Consider the following 19626-nt stretch of genomic DNA (forward strand, 5'->3'; position numbering starts at 1 on the left):
TGGGTGTGTCATCTGTGATGGTCCAGGAGGACCATTCTGAGGACACCAGGAGCAGTACAGCATGAGGACCAGGCAAAAAGAAGGTATGGGGAAAGGGTTTTCCATGGAGTAGAAACAGCAAGTGCAAAGGCCCTGAAGCAAAACAGAGCTCTGGGTGCTTGAGAACCAACAATAAAGCCTGCAGAGATGGAGCTGAGGGAGCAAAGTTGAGAGAGCTAGTGAGTAGATCAGAGTGTAAGGTGAGAGCAAGGTCATGAGGTTTTTGCTTGCCACAGCAAGGGGTCTGCAGCTTATTCTAAGTGAATGGGGGGGCCTGTAGTTGATTTTAAGTGGAGAAGTGACAGAATCAGACAGGTAGGACGTGGGGATGCTCTGCTTGCAAGGAAGGTGCTGGTGAAGACCTCATCCTCTCTACAGGGAATGAGACCAACTGCTCATTCCTACGTGTGAGGTCGTGGTTCCCTGGCACCGCCTTCAACAGACTGTCAGATTTCAAAGGACAACTTCCCTCTAGGCATATCTGGGCTCTTCCAGTGATTTGCAGGTTTTTGATTCCTGGCAGCAAATTCTAATGGCCTGGGCTTTGTGCTGATTATGCAGCTCAGTGAAACACCAACATACAGATCCAACTACGGCAGGGAAAATGCCCTTGTTAATTTATGTCCCATAGGGCTCCACTAACATGCACCCTTTATAGGGCTACTCCTTCTGGAGCTCAAATTGTTTAAGAAATCATGTGGCTTATGCAATGTTTATTGAACCAAATTACCAGATTAAGTAACCACTATCTAATGTAAATAGTAGTTAAAAGCCAAAAAATCAACAAGAAAGCTGATCTTAGTTTAGCATGGCTCATGCAGAAGTTAATTTGTTGCTATCCTATGAGTAACAAACATTCCAATTTGGGGTTCTGGTAGCTCATGGAATCAAAGATCTTAATTGCTTTTATGGACCTCGTTCTACTAGTGAAAAGTGAAGAACAGTTCAGAGTAATTCTTTCTTCCTAACTACTACCATGCCATTTACCAACTAGATATAAAAAGAAAGAAACTTCCTGACACAGGCAAGTCAAAAACTACACAGCCTGGCACACATTCCTCAGCCTTATAGAGAATGGACCAGCAGATCTCTGAGTCCTCTTCCTATTATAAATCCATAACTTCCTAACTCTCAAATCCATACCTAAGATGGTGCTACATTGCCTTACAGAAGCTTCTTTCTAAGAAGCCCTTTGACCCAAAGCAAGCTGATCTCACTGGCCAGAGAAGAAACAGGAGAGGAAAGGGACAGAGTGATGTAAGAAGAGAGAATATGTGCAAACACAGTTACACCATACATTTATTTGTAAATTGGCTGATCCCATCTTTCTTACACAGAAGGCAAGCTGAAGTCCAAAGAGGCCACAGCTATTAGCTAAGGGTCAAACGGCTTTTACCTGGAAAAATCAAAGTGGACATTAAGTCTTTATGCTGTGTTCTGTACAGATGCTTCTCACAAGAACAGAGAATGTGAAATGAAGTCTAACACGTGAACACTTCCTGTTTGGTCAGCACAGTGTGTTAAAAAAACTAGACATAGACACCTTCAGATGATTTCATATAAATACTAATTTTTTTGGGGGGGGGACTTTCCTTTAAAAGTCAGACGTGGCCACACTGGAACCATAGACCATATGGCTACAGGGGACTGGAGCTATCCAGTCCTCACCCCACTAGAGGGGACATGTATTCTCAAATGTGCCAAAGTCCCCACCACTCCCTATTGTTCATACCTCCTCACTCCTCTTTGTGGCTGTCCGTCTCTGATAGGCATCTAAGTTTTAATCCTTGCTACAAGTATCCTCTGGATATGGATAAATACCATTGAACAATAAACTATAATTTAGATTGGAAGTCAGACTATGACTCCACATGTGAGTGGTTTGTTTTTTTTTTTTTTTAGATACTACCAAGAGAGTTGGCCAGTGACAGAGTCCTGGGCTTAAGGATGTAGCAGAGGTGAAGGGACAGTGAGGGAGGAGACAGAAGCAAATAAAAAAAAAATGGGAGCTGATGGGGTAATCACTTGTTTCCTTAGCTCTTTCCCTTGTATGAGCTCCTCTAGTATGGGATGCATGCTTTGCCTCCCTGGCATTTTGCAAAGTGCAAAGAGTATGCTTTCAATGAAGGCTGAATAAATAACTGGATGGATGAACAGCAGCAACCTTGCATGAATTTCTGGGGTACTGAAGAAGAGACAAGGTAGAAAACTAGGAAAGTCTAGACAGAGTACAGGGAGTAAGCAGAGGATCCTAAAACAACATGTTCCATAACTTGTCATGATTATTAGAAGCTGACAGAGTGAACAAAGAAGGTCATAAAATGAGCAGGGTGCTGATGGCTCACACCTGTAATCCTAGCTGCTCAGGAGGCAGAGATTAGGAGGATAGCAGTTCAAAGCCAGCCTGGGCAAATAGTTCACAAGACCCTATCTCAAAAAAAAAAATCACAAAAAAGAATTGGAGGAGCGGCTCAAGATGTAGGCCTTGAGTTCAAATCCCAATACCACAAAAAAAAAGTTGCAAAATGAAGTAACTGTGGTGATATGCTCTAGAAATCTAATTTTTGCATAAGATTCATCATGAAAATCCAGTTCTAAGGTACAGATTCTTGGGATCTTCTAGAGATCATGTTACAAAGGACTCAGACCTAAGAATATACTTTCAGACTACCCAAAATTGATCACCTGTGGTTAAATATTTATTTGCACTATTTTGGGGGGATGGAGTAAGGGAGAAAGGGTATTAGCTATCTAATCTTTAGAGTCATTCTTCTGGCTTTACTCAACCTGTGGTGTGTCAACATCTATCGGGCTAATTAGTGCAAGGTAAAGTACCAGAAAAGGGCAAGAAAGGCTTCACAGTGTGATAAGCAGGATAAAATCAGCCATAAGTTTGTAAGAATTTAATTCTTGGTTTCTAAAATAAAATGTACTAATGCGTCCAATGCAGAAAGTTGTCACTGGTTGCAAAAATAATTACAGGGGAATAGAATAACTTCTTTTTTTCAAGAAAAAAAATGAACTTGTCACAAAAAAGGTCTTAAACCAGCAATCTGCAATAAAACTGTTGTAATAACAAGTTAGATTGCTTTCCTGATAATTATTAAGTAGAGGTCTACCAAATTTGACAATGACATTATACAAAGCCTTTTTTTTTTATTGCCAGCATCATCTGTTAACTATAGTAATTTCAACCCAGATGTTCCTGAACAAAGGCCCCTAAGAATTTGAGTCCAACTGTTTCTACCTACCCAGAGGGAAATAAATTGTTCTCGCCATTAAATCAGCCCCCTTGACTGGAAAGATTACTTGCTGGTGTGAATTAAGCCTAGAAACCTGTCATAGGGTTTGCACCTTCTAATGTGCTCAGAAACAGTATGCAAAGAAGGGTTGTGGAGCTGTTGAAGATGACTCACTCCACCAGGAAGGTGACAGAGGACAGAAACAGCAGCTCCCATCATGCCCTCTAACCCCAGCATCTCCAGGAAGCACCAGCCCCTGTGCAGCTACCCAGAGGTCCCAGGACTGTCAAGCTGACTTGGTAATCAGAGTAGATATGATGTAAACACTGCGCATTGAGAAAATAGGTCTGTAGAATCAGGGGCTAGAATGGAAAATATTCACATTTGGGAGCTTTGATTTGAAATGATAGCTTCTTGAGATGCAAACATCTAGTTAAAAACTTGGTTTGAAACATCAGGATTTGTAAGACTCAGCACCAAGGAAATGGAAGTGATTTAAAATGTTTATGGAGATGTTGTTAAACTCCATTTTTTCATTGCTTAGCATTTCCTTCATAAGTATAGCAATGGAAGGCTTTAGAATATCCCTACTGTTAAACACACACACACATGTGCACATGCACACACATACACACAATATCTCCCCAAGTATACCCAAGACATTTGAACTTAAAAACAATTACACTTTATATGGACAATTAGCTTGGCCTAAGAGCATGCATTTCATAGAACTTTGCTATTAGTATTAATCAAAACATACAGTGTATGGAAAAACTGTGTTTGCTTTGCATACTCAACATTTGCCCCCAGTCCACTGGACTCCCTCACTGGTCCCCTTGTTAAGAATTCTGGACCTTCCTCTGTAGTCTGCTATTAAGGATTTCAGAGGATTTTATGGTCACTCTGGTTAGCTTGCTAACACAGAGAAGGATTACTGACCAACTTTTTGTTTCCTATAGTAGAAATAAAAGTTGATATTATACGCACATCTGTGTTCATAAAATGCTCAGCCCTAATTACAAAACTCCCAAAATAAGTAGATGGAGTGGGCTAGTTCTGTGAAAAGATAATATTTTTGTAAAAAGATGAGATCTGAACCTCTTCATAAAGTCTCTTAAAAATGCTTATTTCTGCAGCCAAGCTAAAGAAACTTATCATGCAGCAATTTGGTTTGCCTGGCTTCTTTTTGCTCCACACTCAGGTTTGGATGTCTTTCTCTTAAAAAAAAAAGAAACCTAATGATTTTACAGAACTCAAGTTAAATTAGCTATGGTTTTCATTGGGCAAGAGGCAGTCTTAAATTTAAGTTTTCTCAAGTGGCTTCTTTTGAAAGATCTGCCAGTTTGAAACAACACAGAATGGCAGCATGATTTTCTGAAATCTAGGGGCACTGGATGCATGTAGGTAGGTAAGGGGATGGAGGAACCCCGCCTCCACTGTGAGCTGTACTGGTTTAAGCAACACAGGACACAGGAGCATCCTCTCTTGTAGTTGGGCTGGGGACAGAACTCCTGCCCTTCAGCACTGCCTAGGAACAGCTAATGGAGTTCCCCAAGTTACCCGAGCATTAAATACTCCACATCAAATCTGAATTTTAACTGCTCCATCAGCTGCAAAGGGACAGAGAGACACATCATATTTTAAATACATCTTTTGTCCTACTCCCCTCTGAGCTGTAAAACCTGATACAATTAAGCTTTTATACTTTGCAAGTGATGAATGACTGACTAATAGGCTCGCTGTGAGACTCAGAACCTGGAACACCGCGTTCTTGCCACAGCCCAACTGCTGAACCCATGTTTTCCTCCAGCTCCTCCCACTCACCTCCCTCCTCCCCACTCTGCCTACTTGGGGCCAGGGGAGTGCATCCTCACTGTTTGGAGCTCTTAGGATGAAAATACTGGCACTCCTTACCCCGAACGCACCTCATGTCAAAATATACCTGATGTGTTTCTTTCTCTCATCGGAAAACCGCAGAGACCTGACTGTTGAAAAAGTTCTGTGTGGCCCAGCCTCCCTACTCCTAATATCCTGCTGCTTAAACCCTCATTAAGCCCTCTTTGAAACTAGCCTCCTTACAAGGCACAGCTCAAAAGCTGACACATCTTCTAGGAAGCCTCCCCTGGTCACTTTTAGCCTACAGGGAGCTTCCCCTATGGTCCTCAGCATCTGCGCTCCAGGTGCTTGCCTCCACCAAGCAAATGTGGGGTGCTGTGTCTCCCTGAGGATGGGTATAATTTCCCTCAGTCAGACTTCAAACTCTGAAGGCAGCACTAAATGGAAACCAAATCCTTTATTTGACATTTGTAATCATTGCTATTAATCTTTTCGTGTGCATAAATTTGATCAAATATAATTGTAAGTTTCTCTAGAAGTTTTACCAGGTTCCACACAATGGTGACAATATCCCATATGCATTAAGTCTCTGGCCCATTGACTGGTGACTGATTGACAGGACAATTTACTAAACACTAAAAGTGAAGAGAAATTGGAAACGCCACAATGTATTTCTTTCTTTCTAAGTGCTTCTATTTTATGGGGATAGAGCAGGAAGGAAAAAAGGAGAGGGGGAAAGGACATCAGTTAGTACTGAGAGATACATGCTGCCATTCCTATTTCACAGATGAGGAAACTGGGGGCATGCACCAAGTCCAAGGTCAGGTAGCTGCTGCTGTCTGAGGAAAGAGGTGCACAGGAAACAAGTACCTTGCTCCAAATCACATATCCAGCAAGTGGCTGATGTGGGGACTTGACCCCAGTCCTTTGTGATTCACACTGTGTGCATCATATAGTGACTTGTTGTGGGAACTGCTCAAAAAACAGGAGCTTTTAGAAACAAGCATGGCATCCTAGCCCTGCCCTCCTTCCTGCAGACTGGGTGCTGGCCATCTGCGCCTTCACAGTTGCCTGCTGAGGAAGGTGGGGGGCACAAGAGAAAGGGAGCAGGTAGCTGCTGTGTCAGATACCAATGGGTGGCACTCTCTCTTTCAGATCTCAAAGCTCCCTTGCCACACAGACCACAGGGTCAAGCCAGCTAGGCAAAACCAAGTAGACATGTTCAGGAGCTACTGGTTCTTTTTAAGAAAAAAGGACATTCTTAGGGCATGCTGGGAAGGTAAAGACTCTGATCACCAGGATCTCCAAATTTGGGGTCATCTGAACTGTCCTGCTTCCTCTGGCCTTATCAGAAGCTGCTTTACTTATCCAAGTGGAGACTTGACTCTAGGCATTAAAGGGCTTGGCACTCCATCTTTTTTCTCTGCACTGGGTAAGGTTACGCATGAGGTGTGGAAATAGTGGTCCAGGGTTAGAATGGCATGGCAGAGTGCAGACTCACTCCCCTGTCTCTAGAGATTGCAGAATGCCCCCAGGTGACGAAGGAATGGGGGGGCAAAGGTCATTGACAAAGGTCAATGGTAGTGTGAGGTTTCAAAATGTGGCCGACCTCTGATTCTAAGCTTACCTGAAACATTCAATAACTGGGCCCACAGCAGGGAACAAGAGGACATTACTCCAGAGTGTGCTATGGAGGACTGAGATGAGACAGGAGTTTCCAGTTCTAGACTTTGCATCAGAATCACATGGCTTGCTTACAAAAATTTTCAGACCTTAATCCAGATATTAACCTCTGGAGATGAAGCCTGCCTGCTACTCCATTTAATAAGCTCCCCCAAAGAGTCTTCGAGAACCAGACTTCAACTAGCACCTACTCCAAGTGACTTCCAATGCATGAGACCCCAGCCTTGGAATCCTGGTTCTGTAACTTGTTTTCCAAGTGGCTTTGGAAGGGGCACCTAGGTCCTCTGAGCCTCAGTACCCTTGCTTATAAAATGGGGATAGCTACATTAATGGAAACATGAGAGGACTGTTACAGGGATAAATGAGAAAATGTAGGTGAAAGATCATGTAAGATTTTGCATTTCATCCAAATTAATTTCTGGTTTTGGAAGAAAGACACATCTTTTAATCATACACACAGTGCGGCCAAAAAGCTGAAACAGAGAAGTCAAAAGTATACAGTTCGGGTGAGTCTCACTCTGGACATGAGGGATTATCTCTTGGCTTGAAATTTTTAAGAAGCTAGCTTTGAGGGCATCTGCCCCTCCTCTCTCTCAAGCTCCTTCCTATTCTCTTGGGAGATGACCTTGAATTTCACCTACACATCTGCCCCCTTATCTTTTCATAGAATGACTCTCCCAGCCTTTGAGAAAACCCCAAGCTCTCCCACACAGTGATCCCACCCTGCAGGGTGGCACTCTGCCAGCTCAGGGGAAGAGCAAATTTATTTCTTTTCATGCTTTAAGACATTATTGGCTGCATATTGTTTTAGAGCAGTGCATAATTACAGAAACTGCTCTGAAAATCTGTATATTTTATCTATGCTTTATTATACCCAGAATATCCCCCAATTCGTTTTCTTCTCCATGAACCAGCTTAAAATATATTTTGGCATCCTTTATGTCATCTTGAAATTGAATAGCCAATTCTTACTGTAATGAAAATACTTATGTGCCAGCCCGGTGATATACAACACTACACTCTAATTACAGCTGTGCTTTAATTAACCTGAATTGAAGAGTGTTATCATTAAACTGCTGGTAACTTTGAGTTATGGCTTTTCTTTAATTTAAAGTAGAAAACACAGATAATTAAGCCTCCAGATAATCAAATGCTTGAGGAGAGCTTCAATGTTTTGGGATGTTCCTAAATCTCATTAAATGTCCTTTCTTTATTGATTAGTTCCACCTCTGCCGAATCATTGCATTAAACGAATAATAGCACTAAGTTGAACACAGTCTCATTCACATCAGAAATCGGCTTTTCTTTTCTTTCTTTTTTTTGTATTCCAGAAGTTTTACTAAACGAATACTAAATTCTCTGGCAACAAGGTAGGTCTGAGGGATCTTCTCCTTGAGACATATTCTAAATAGGAGAATCAATCAAGGGAAGTATTGGAACAGTCACTATGTTTTCTAGTACCAGGCCGGTGAGTTGGCGCGGAGGCCAGTCAAGCATCACCCCACTCACAGGGTCCAGGGAGGCAAAATCATCTGTCCATACCACCAGGCCCAGGATGTTAATGCAAATCCGCCTTATTTAAGATACCAGGGTGGGGCAAGGCTAGACAGTCCCTTGGCCATAGCGAATAGGAGGCAATTAGCATTTGGTAGAAATGTAGGTCCTATGTGCCACCTCAGACTTTCAAGAGAGGCTAGAAAGCTAGTTTTTATGTGAAATACCATTATTTTGAAATGTTGGAAACTAACCTTTAAGAAATTAAACAGCAAAAAAAAGAAGAAGAAGAAGAAGAAAAAGAAGAAATCAAACACCATAAGGCAACTACAGAAGTCCAATGCACCCTGTGGCTATCCCAGTTATAGCCTCTTAGTGACAGCAGTCCTGCCGCCTCCCCCTTAAGATGAACTGACTCAGTTTCCAGGGATGGAAGAAGAGGGTGGTGGCAAAACGGAGCTCTGGAGGGAATAGCCACTTATGTGCGTGTTGGTCAAGTCAAGGAAACCCAATGGCCAAGGAAGGGGCTTCCTGGCTTCCCTGCTAATACCCCCAAGTGTTGGCAGCTCTGCCGTGTTGCTCAGGCCTTTTCCACATTAGACATTTGAGGCTTCCATAGTGTTTTTAAAGCACGAGTTTCTGTTGTAAGTCCTGACTTCTCTGGACTTTCCATCCAAGGCAGTTTGAGCTTCAAGGAGGAGACAGAACCCTGGGACAGCCTTGGTATTCCAGGCCCTATTGCCTCTGAAAGGTTAACTTCTTCCCATAGCAAAACAGAAATTGCTCTCCAAGAAAGGAACACACAGGAGTTACAATAGCGCATCCATTTTCAGAAAATAACTCCTTCCGAATCAATTACCTATTCACTTTTCCAGTCCATTTAGCATTTAAACTTTCACTTAGGGACAGGGTAAGAAATTTCAGTAAACAGCCAAACTATTTTGGAGTGCTTAGGATCTGGGCCCAGGGACTGGAAGAGCGCCTGCTGTGTTCACTAACAGGAGTATCCAGGTAAACAGAAGTGACCAAGCATCTGTCCCCTCTCTGCGGCCTACTGAACAAGACAGGATGACACAGAGGAGCCCAGAGATTCCACCTTTCCCTTATTGTAAAGGGTGTTTAATATTGACTCCGAACCTTCAGCTATCCCATTCTGAAGATGGCTTGGTTAGTCAGTAGAGAGCCTAAGGAAATGGGTTTCTTTTCCCCCTCAGCCCAATGGGTTCTCAGATCCCCCTGTTTGTTCCCAGTTTTTATAAGAGAGACGATTTATCAAACCTTTTGCTAAGTTATCAGTGGGTCAGCCTCAAGGTTCCACCATTCTCAGGGAGTTTGTATTTCCGCAGGAAACCAGTCCTTGTCCAACTTAAACTCAACTCCTGAGATTCTAAGTGAAGAATCTGAGGGTCAGGCCTCATGGTACACACCTGGAGCTCCTGGAGCCAGGTCATTCCATAGGTGACTACCTGTTCCGCCCAAGGCTGTGGCATGGCAGGCTGCAGCTGACCATGCTCTGATCTATCCTGTGAGCCAGTACAAGAAGCTAAGCTTTGGCATTACTGTAACACAGCAGCTGGTGATGGTGATGTGAGGGCTACATGACAGAGGCCTTTTCCAAGGCCTCCTTCTGAACACTTAGTTACAGATTTCCTCAGTAAATGGTAGAAACACTATCAATGTCTTTAAGTCAGTAGCTTCACCAATGTCTTCATAATCTGGCTTGATAAGGAAGCAATTAAAATTCCTTTATCCAGGGGCTGGCAAGATTTGGGGTTTGTCCTGTTAAAATCAGAGAGAGGCTGAGGGTGTAGCTCAAGGGTAGAGTGCATACTTAGCAGGTACTAGGCCCTGGGTTCAGTCCCAAAAACAAAGAATGAGCTAAAATAAAAGTAGAGAGACATGGGTTCATACATGTGTCTATGTCATAGGAGCATAATTCAAGATATGCATGCTAATTACAATTCTTAAGTTAGTACAAATGAGAAATCCAAACTCAAGATTCTCAGGCCTGGAAGAAAAATTGTGGCTAGCAGCAACCCTCAAGGTAAGACCATGTCATGACCCCCTTTTTTGTTCATCAATACACAGGGCTAAGCACACAGGACACCCCCAGTGATTATCAAGTGCCATGCCTGGCAGGGGTGTGTGGCTTTCTGCAAGGGGGCACATTAAATATCCCTGAAATCTAAGGAGCATCCAGTTAACAGTCACTTACTCACAAACAGTAGGGAAAGACAGACCCACGAAGGCACTGGAGAGATATTCTGTGTACATTTCATTGGAGACTCCTTCCAAATAGTATTTCTGCCACGTGTCTTCCTCAATCTAAGGGAGAATAACACAGGAAGATGATAAGAGGGGAACTTGAGTTACAGATCTGGCAAACAAATGGATTCACTGGTTAGACAATGTCCTTCCTGGCTGATGACCTCTCAGCAGCCAGAAACACACAGATGCACCCATATAAGTCTTTCAGTGACCCTGAGCTCATAAGCTTGAGGTGCCTCCCCTATAAACAGGTGTGTGCTCTTTTTTAAGCTGTATGATTTCTAAGGTTGTAGATACATGGGCAATTACCCACAATAATGGTGGACACATCAATCGATACAACTTTTTGGAGAGCAATTTCACAATTGTTTTCAAAGTTTGTGAACAAATTTATACAGTAATCCTATTTTAAGTACTCATAAGAAAGAAACAAGCATATAAATACATGAATATATGTATAAGACTATCCTTCTTATTCATGAGAAATTAGAAATAATCACAGATGGCACACCTATAAAATGGAATACTGAGAACGGATGTAAAATTATGATGAATATACATATATTTGTTTATCAGTTCACAGAAATTGTATAAAAAGGTACATTAAAAAATAATGGTATAGTCTCATCCTATTTTTTAAAAACACTCTAGTTACTGCCTGTTTCTGAAACCAGCAAAAAATTAGTAAGTTTATACCAGAACACTAACAATTATTTCCGAGTGAGAGAATAATACTGTTTTGCTACAGATTTCTCTATTATCTGAAGGCTTTTACAATGAGCATGTGTACATTACAAGGAAACAGTGCAATTTTACTTAGAGAAAAGAGAGTGTTTAGACCCCCTGGCATATCAGGATAAGGAGAATGTAGTTCCAGAGAGGTCTTGTCACAAATTTCACTGAAATGAGTATTTTTTTTCTAACTGTATATACCAGTTAAACTGATTTTCCCAACAATCCTCTTCATGCTAGGCATTTCTGGAAGGATTTTACACTAGACTCAATCTTTGAAAACTATCTAGTAAAAATGAGAAAACAAAGAAAACTATGTAGTGAGTTACCACAGAATGCTCGGTCACTCTGGGGGCTGAGGGACCTCAAGGCTATCTTGAAGGAATGCAGGCTGTGTGTCCTTGGGTGTCTCTGAACTGCAGCCTCCCAGCCTTTGCTTCCTGGGAAGATGACAGGAAGCTGTCTGGCCTCAGGAAGTGACTCCTTATGATTTTAGTTTCTTTTTTTCCTTCCTCCCTTCCTCCCTTCCTCCCTCCCTCCCTTCCTTCCTTCCTCCTCCCTCCTTCTTTCCTTTTCTTCCTTCCTTCCTTTCTTGCTTTATTTTGTTTTTGAAACAGAGCCTCTCTATATAGCCCAATCTGGACTAGAACTCATTATATTGCCCAGACCGGCCTTAGAGTCTTGATCTTCCTGCCTCAGCCTCCCAAGTGCTAGGATTACAGGTGTGCACCACCACACCCTGCTTCTTACAATTGTTTGTTCCGTTCTTGTGTTAAAAAGCATCTTGCCTATGGCTGGTTGGTCAATTATCTGGGAGAGGTGCGACATTTGGATTTGAAGGAAACATGGAAAGCACAGGAAAGGTCACAGCAGTCATCTACTTGGTGACACTGTGGTATACAAAAGCCAGAATTTTGTTTTTAAATGCAGAAATAAACTGAATGCTGCCTGCTGCCGTGCTATTTGTCTAATCTCCTGTACTCGGCTGGGTGATTGTATCAGGTAGGTTAACCTCACGAGACTGAGCTGCTTCTCACAGCTACACCTACACGGTAGACATGAGCTGTGTAATGCTGCTGGGCAGGGGCTGGTAACTGCAAACCGTCTTCCCTAGAGTGGGGTCTTTAAAAAATAGTCACTCAACCATTTCTGTGACTAAATGGTAGGATTTTAAAAGTTAACTGCAGTGTGGGTTAGCTAAGCATGACCTTTTAAATTTTTCCAAATCTAAGACCTTAACAATTTTCTTCAAGTAAGATATTCATTAATAATAACTAATTTGAAGAAAGTTTAGTGTGCATTAGTAGAAATTTTACAATAGAGAATATTTTGGGGAGCAATATTATCATAATTTGTTTTGTTGGTAAATAGGATACTGTGTGAACTGTTGCTAAAAAGCAGAGCTTTGTGGGGAAATAGTATTCCTAAATTATAAGAATTCAGCTTATTGCTCTAACAGACACATTTCTTTTATAATGTGTTGTTTATGTGTTAAATAAATATTACAAGTAATTTTCTTAAAATAATGAAAATATAATTATTAATTATTGATTATTGGCGGTATTACTATAGTTCTGTTGAATATGGCCAGTATTTTATTGCCTCTGTCTTAATAGCTACTGTTCAGATCAAATTTTATTGTAAGTTAATTGACAAATTTTTAAATAAACAGAAACAGAATTCTTTATAGGATAACAGTTTGTTTTAACTTAACAGAAAATAGTTTCATTGATACATTCATTCAGAAAATATTTATTCACCATAATGTGTTGGCAGTATTGGGGTTTGAACTGGGCTCTACCACATAAGCCATGCCTCTAGCTCTTTTTGCTCTGGTTGTCTTGGAAATAAGGTCTCACTTTTTGCTCAGGGCAGCCTGGACCTCAAGCCTCCTATTTTATACTTCCTCTACAGTTAAGATGACAGGTATATACCACCACATCCAGCTTTTTCTATTGAGACAGGGTCTCAAAAACTGTTTTCCCGGGCTGGCCTTAAACCACAACCTTCCTGATTTCAGTCTCTTAAGTAGCTAAGATTACAGCATGAGCCACTGGCACCTTTCTGAGCATATTCTGTCTTGTAGGACTTGTGTTTCTGATTTTAAGTTGGTATTTATTTTCTCATATTTTTCCTTTGCTGAGAAAAGTACTATACATATGTAAGTGCATATATATAGCTAAGATATGTCAGACTATCTGAGTAGATATCTGACTTTTGTTGACTCTCCACATCTTTTTTCCTACAATTTTGCCTTTGTGGCTGATCTGAAAGGCTTGAGGGATGAAATTCAAATAACTGGGAAAATGTACAGAACATTCTGTAAAGCAAAATGTCTTCTACATCCATATGTAGATTCTCAGATGTTGCCCACAAGGCTAGGTATAGCAACATCCAATCAGTTGTGTGAATGCTGAGGGTTTAAATCCATTATCATAACACTAAGATTTCCACATCTTTACCTCCACTTCCATCTGTACAGTCAATATGTTTTTGAGGTTTCTGATGAAGGCATTCCACAAACACATACAAGGTGTAAAACTGCTAATTGAAACACACTAACATCTTTTCAAAAGACATGCATCTGCTATGGGCAACAGTATGGTGGTTCCTCAAAAAATTAAAAATAGAATTTCCTTATGATCAACAATTTCACTCCTAGGTATATAACTAAAGAAATGAAGGCAGTGCCTTAAAGAGCTATTTGTATGCCTGTGCTCACAGCATCATTTGTAACAGATAAAAGTTTGAAGCCACCTAAGTGTCCATAAAAGGATGAACTGATAGCAAAAAATGCAGTACATATAATTCAATAGAATATTATTCATCTTTCAAACAGAAGGAAATTCTGACACATGCTACAACATGGATAAACCCTGAAAGCATTATGCTAAGTGAAATAACACAATCATGAATAGATAAATATTTCATGATTCTGATTATTTGAGGTACATGCCTGGAGTGGTAGAAGCAGAAAGTAGAAAGGTGGTTGGTGACATTGGGGGAAGGGGGAAGGGGGAAGGAAGAGTCATTGTGTAACTGGTACAGAGTGTTGACTTTGCAAGATAAAATAAGTTCTAGAGATGGACGGTATTAGTGTTCACATAACTATGTGAATGTACTTAATGGTGACAGACTATATCCTTAGGAAAGATTAAAATGCTTAATTTTATATGTTGTATATTTTATGACAACTGAAAATAATTAAAATCCAGAGCAGAACAATTAGTAATTGTAATTAATACTAAGATCTTTTGGTCCTTAAGGTTAAAGATGACAAGTTGTGTGAGAACAAGGATAGAAACAGGTCAATCACATCAGCAGAGTCAGGAAAGAAAACCAGCCCTATGACATGGTAGAGCACTCCAAACCAGAGAAACAGAACTTGAATCTTCATAACCTGCATAGGCACTTACATTGTTACATGAGATGAATGTCCATCTCCCTAAGTCTCAAGCATGGTATCTTTGGTTTACCTTGAAGAGCAAAACCAAAAGCGGTCATCCCTCTTGCCTTGTCAATGCATTCTTAGGATAGGACTACTTAGTGTGAAATAAGTTGAATTTCAAAACCTTGTGTTTAATGCTAAGAAAGTGACAATGAAGAAAGAAATCGGGAGAGAGAGTAAAGAGTTACTGTCATTGTGATTCCCGTTTTACAGATGATGAAACTAGACTAGAATCTCATCAAGTAGCCCAAAGCTCAAACTCTGAAGCCCATGACTATGAGGGGTCAGCAATAAGTACAAGTGATTTTGAGTTCATCTGGAAGGTGAGTTCAGGCTTCTCTCAACGCATAAAAGCATCATTGCTACTATATAAAATGGAACCACCGCAGCCTACAACTTCTTTCTGAAAATAGGACATGCTATTACCCACATTTGTGTTGTCAATGTATTTTTAACTGTAATGTGAAGACACACTTCCCAGCAGAAAAAATGAAGGAATGGGACCAAAATGACTTAGGGAAAGGTGCCAGAATTAATTTGCCAGCCATTCAGCAATCAGTCAAAGGCAAAGCATTTCCTGAGGCCGCAATTTATCCTCTGGGCTGTCACATCAAACCCCAGCTGTTTAAGAAGAGCACCTAGCTAAGATGAGCAGGTGATGTGCTGTGGGTCGTTATTCATCAAACACACACAGAATTATCAGTGAGCAAATGGAGTGAGCCACTGGGCTAGCTTGCCTACACCGCTCATGGTTTTATTTATCTACCCTTCATTATCTAATTTTTTAACCATTCTAGTTTAACCTCCCAAGCAAAGGATTTTATACAAATCCATGGGCAGACAGCTCCATCGTCAGATGGACCTTCTAACTGGAAACACTGGCCTTGGCTCCCTGGAAAGTCACACCTTCCTGAGCCTAGGCTCTGCATGTGTTACCAATGATGGCTTGGTAATGATGCCTTTTACTTTTATGCTTCCTCTGATTAGAGAGAAACTGTGTTTCTCTAATGCTAACAGCCCGATGAATGTGAAAAATTTAACTCTTCTGGCTGGGGTCTGTTATAGCCACTGTGACTTCTGTTCCTATTAAAAGGTCTGAATAACTGCATTGGTTGTAGCCAAACACATCCATCCCTATCTCTGGAGCCATACAAATCATTCCAAGAATTAGCATATACCAATCCTTATTTAATTAAAAGCAAGTGTATTGTTTTAAGCCAAATATATGTTATATTGTGCACATCAAAAATAAAGAACTAAAACAAAATCATAAAAAGCAATGATCATTACGTTAATAGCTGTAATAAGAAGAAATGAGTCATGACATCTGCTTATTAACACTGCCCAAAATGAGCAGTAGGAGTTTAGTGGAGAGTAAGTATTTATTTCACTTACTATTTTTTTAAAATCTATCTGAATTCACAGTGAATAGTCTTCCTCTAAAGGACATAGTCTTGTTTTTAAATTTTTTTTTGGCAGTACTGGGCTTTGAACTCAGGGTCTCATGCTTTGCAAAGCAGGTACTCTACAACTTGAGCCACTCCACCAGCCTAAAGGATATAGTTTTATATCATAGATGTGCTTAATAAGAATTACCCACATATAAATGGATATTTATACATATAAATTATATAATACATTGTCACAGTCCTTTATAATGGGACAGTCTAAAACGGAGTGCAGTGACATGAACTAACTGATGTTATCTTAGGTCCCATAAAAATATATCCATTCTGACAAACAAGAGACAGCACCCACCGAACATGTTGAGCCCTTGGCTCCAATAATAAACATGGAATCAGAATTTATTGGCTCTCGGTTGACAAGTATGTGAGCTTGTTACTAAAATGAGTGGGGTCATTTATACCCCTTCCTCAGCAGCATACTCATGGGAGTGCCTGATGGGATGTCACATCCTCTCATTTTTCATGGAAGGAACGATGTTCAGGAAGATAGGGTGCTAATAGGATTTCATCATTGAGCTTCTCCGATTTTCACCTCCTCTATTTCCCTCTATGTCCAATGCCCACAAAGTTGCCACAGAAATGATCAGTGAGCATGTGCTTATTTCTTTTCCATCTCTTCGTAGCCTCTGAGTTCTTCAGTACAATCACAAATCCTAAAAGCAACTCACAGAATTAAAGAAAATCAAGCATGTGAATTGTGCTTGCTGAGGTCCGTACAGTGCCAGCTCAGAGAATGGCTCCCTGCACAGCTTTCTGGGGTGGAGAGAACCAGGGATAAAGTGGGAGTCAGAGGAAGAAAACAGGGGGGAATGGTGATTTGCCTTTCCAGAATGCACTTCATCTCTCTGCCAACTGGCACAGTAATGCTACTTCTTGGATATGGACCCAGGTCAGCAGCCTTTCTCAGAATAGCACTGGATTTCAGGGGCTCCATAACAATTTGGCATCCATGATAATGGCCTATTTCAGGTCACATTTTCCAGAATGCGTGCATAGGATGAAAGGTTCTCAGATTTTTCCAAAGGCTTCAGAATAATGTCAATTAAAACAAATTATTGGAGAGTTGATGCAAGGCAGATTACTGGTTGCTTCGGCACTGAATGAGTAAATAAACAACTCCAAAGATTAATTTGGGGGTGGACTTGAGCCAAATCTCTTATTCCCAGACAAGTGGGCTGTGAACTATCAAATGAGATTTCTTCCATCAGGCATTATGAAAAAAAATCAGCCCACATAAGGTGTTCAGAGAGAAATTAACAGGCCACACCACATGCAAAGGCACTCGAATACATGGCTTTTTCCACACTATATTACCCTAGCCTAGATTATTTCTAAAGAAAAAGGAAGTCCAGACAGACTGAAGATAAAGGAAAGGTTGGCAGAGAGAATGACATGCAAACTTTTAAAAAGAATAGCTACTTAACTGAGAGTGTTACCTATTTGGCAGGAAACTGGCACTATTTTCATACATACAGGTTTTTTTCTATACTCTCATTTTTCTCTCCAACATAGAAAGGGTGTTTTTATTTAAGAGATGTCAAATCTTTTTAAAGATTGGCCTATTTGCTATCTGCCCAAGTAGGAATTTGGTTTTGCAATCTTGCTAACAGTTAAGAACATTCTCACTCCTGCTTTAAAAAATAAAGTTTTTAAAGTGGGACTCAGAATCATTTTAATCAGAGTACAGTGAGCAGGAAGTAAATGTTTTCAGCCAGCTGTCAACCACTGCCATTCTCAGGACAGTTCAGCCTGGCATCAAGGACTTTCCAGGGAGCCCTCTCAACCCACATGACATGACAGACCAGGGCTTTTACTTCTTTTTTTTTTTTTTCCTTTTTTGTGGAACTGGTGTTTGAACTCAGGGCTTTGTGCTTGAAAGCAGGTGCTCCACCACTTGAACTACACCTCTGGTCCACTTTGATCTGGTTATTTTGGAGATAAGGTCTCGAGAGCTATTTCCCCAGGGTGGCCTCAAACTGTGATCCTCCCACGCTTAGCCTCCCAAGCAGCTGGACTACAGGTGAGCCACTAGCACCCAGCTGCTTTTAATTTTAATAGCCATTATTTTGCAGACTTGAATATTTTCAAAACCTAATAAAATTAATTACAAAAAGGAAATAAAAGACTGCAAAGTATAAGTACAAAATTTTTATCATTAGGTTCAATCAGCACAAAATTAATCTATCAAATTGCTTTAGGTTTCGAAGCAGTTACTCTTGTTTTTTGCTCTCGTCTCCTCTTAGGTGGGTCACAAACAGCTCACTGCACCCATCTGTGGACCGTGGACTACACGTACAGTTGTGTAGCCTACAATACAGCACCACCCTATCTTACAAACCTTACTTTCTACATTTTCCCCTAAGTTTCATAAAGGTAACTAAGATTTCACAACATAATCTTGACAAAATTTGCCAACAGGTGTTACCTGAAACAAATGAGAAAGGAGACGAGAGTCTGAAGTGTCCCTTATTAAGATGTAGGATATTGGGAAGGCAGAATTTTATCTGAATCTTTACTTCCTGGAACAGTGTGTGGTATACAGTAACAGTTTGATAATTTTTTGAGTGAATGAAACAAATTTGAGAAGCAATTTTACAAAGCAAACTGTGTTTTAATTTAAATTTTTAAAATTAATTTAAATTTTTATCTTATTTATTTTACTTTTAGTGCAATGCTCCTTAGAATATTTAATACGGCACTATGAGTTATAAATATCCAAGTAGCATTTAGTCATAGACTCTCTTATCTCAAGGAGCACCTCATAGAGACGGGAAATACTAACCAAAAAATTTCCTCTCCCTGTTTTTTTCCTATGTTGGTATTTTCGTTTCCTTTGACCTTCTGTCAGAAATACATCTCTCTATGGACATTTTCATTTGTCAAAATCAAACCTTTTCTCTCAAGTTCAAATCGCATGCTACCTCGCTTCCTCCTTTCTCCAATCTGATGTGTTCCACCATGCTTTCATGGAGGCTGTGACAGCTAAATGCAGCGATCCACATAGAATGCTCAGGACAGTGTGTGACACACAGCAAGTGCTCAGTGCATGCTAGTTGCCATTAGCTACCCTCACAGCATTTGATTCTCCTGACATCCGACAATAGCTACAGTGAAGCAGTCGTCAGAGCATAAGCCATCACTTCTTAAGACTGAAAGTTCCTCAGTGAAACTCAACTCTGTCTTCTCAAACAGGAAGCACAACACCTTGCAAATGAGAGATGGTCAATTAAAATTTGCTCAGTGCAAGTAAGCAAGAGAAAACTAGAGAAAGGGACACAAGTAAGCACAAATAACTTCATAGCATTTAGTGTCAAGAGCATGAAATGAATCAGTTTTTGCCTCTGGATGCTGGAAATTCTGCATTCCAGCAGGGAATGTGTATAAGTAAGTCATTTTTAAACTTCCCAGAAAATGTTTC

The 19626-nt window shown here is 40.6% G+C and overlaps 1 protein-coding gene across 37 annotated transcripts in view; it reads right to left on the reverse strand.

Moving 5' to 3' along the window:
* Window positions 1-19626, reverse strand: part of Kcnma1 (potassium calcium-activated channel subfamily M alpha 1) — a 718079-nt gene that overhangs the window by 155791 nt on the left and 542662 nt on the right. For all 37 annotated transcript variants that reach the window (XM_074079264.1, XM_074079232.1, XM_074079231.1 and 34 more), the window contains one exon: window positions 10510-10619. In XM_074079264.1, the coding sequence (XP_073935365.1) occupies window positions 10510-10619 (110 nt within the window). The remainder of the gene's footprint in view (window positions 1-10509; window positions 10620-19626) is intronic.

This window comes from Castor canadensis, chromosome 7 (assembly GCF_047511655.1).
Source record: "Castor canadensis chromosome 7, mCasCan1.hap1v2, whole genome shotgun sequence".
Lineage (NCBI taxonomy): Eukaryota > Metazoa > Chordata > Mammalia > Rodentia > Castoridae > Castor > Castor canadensis.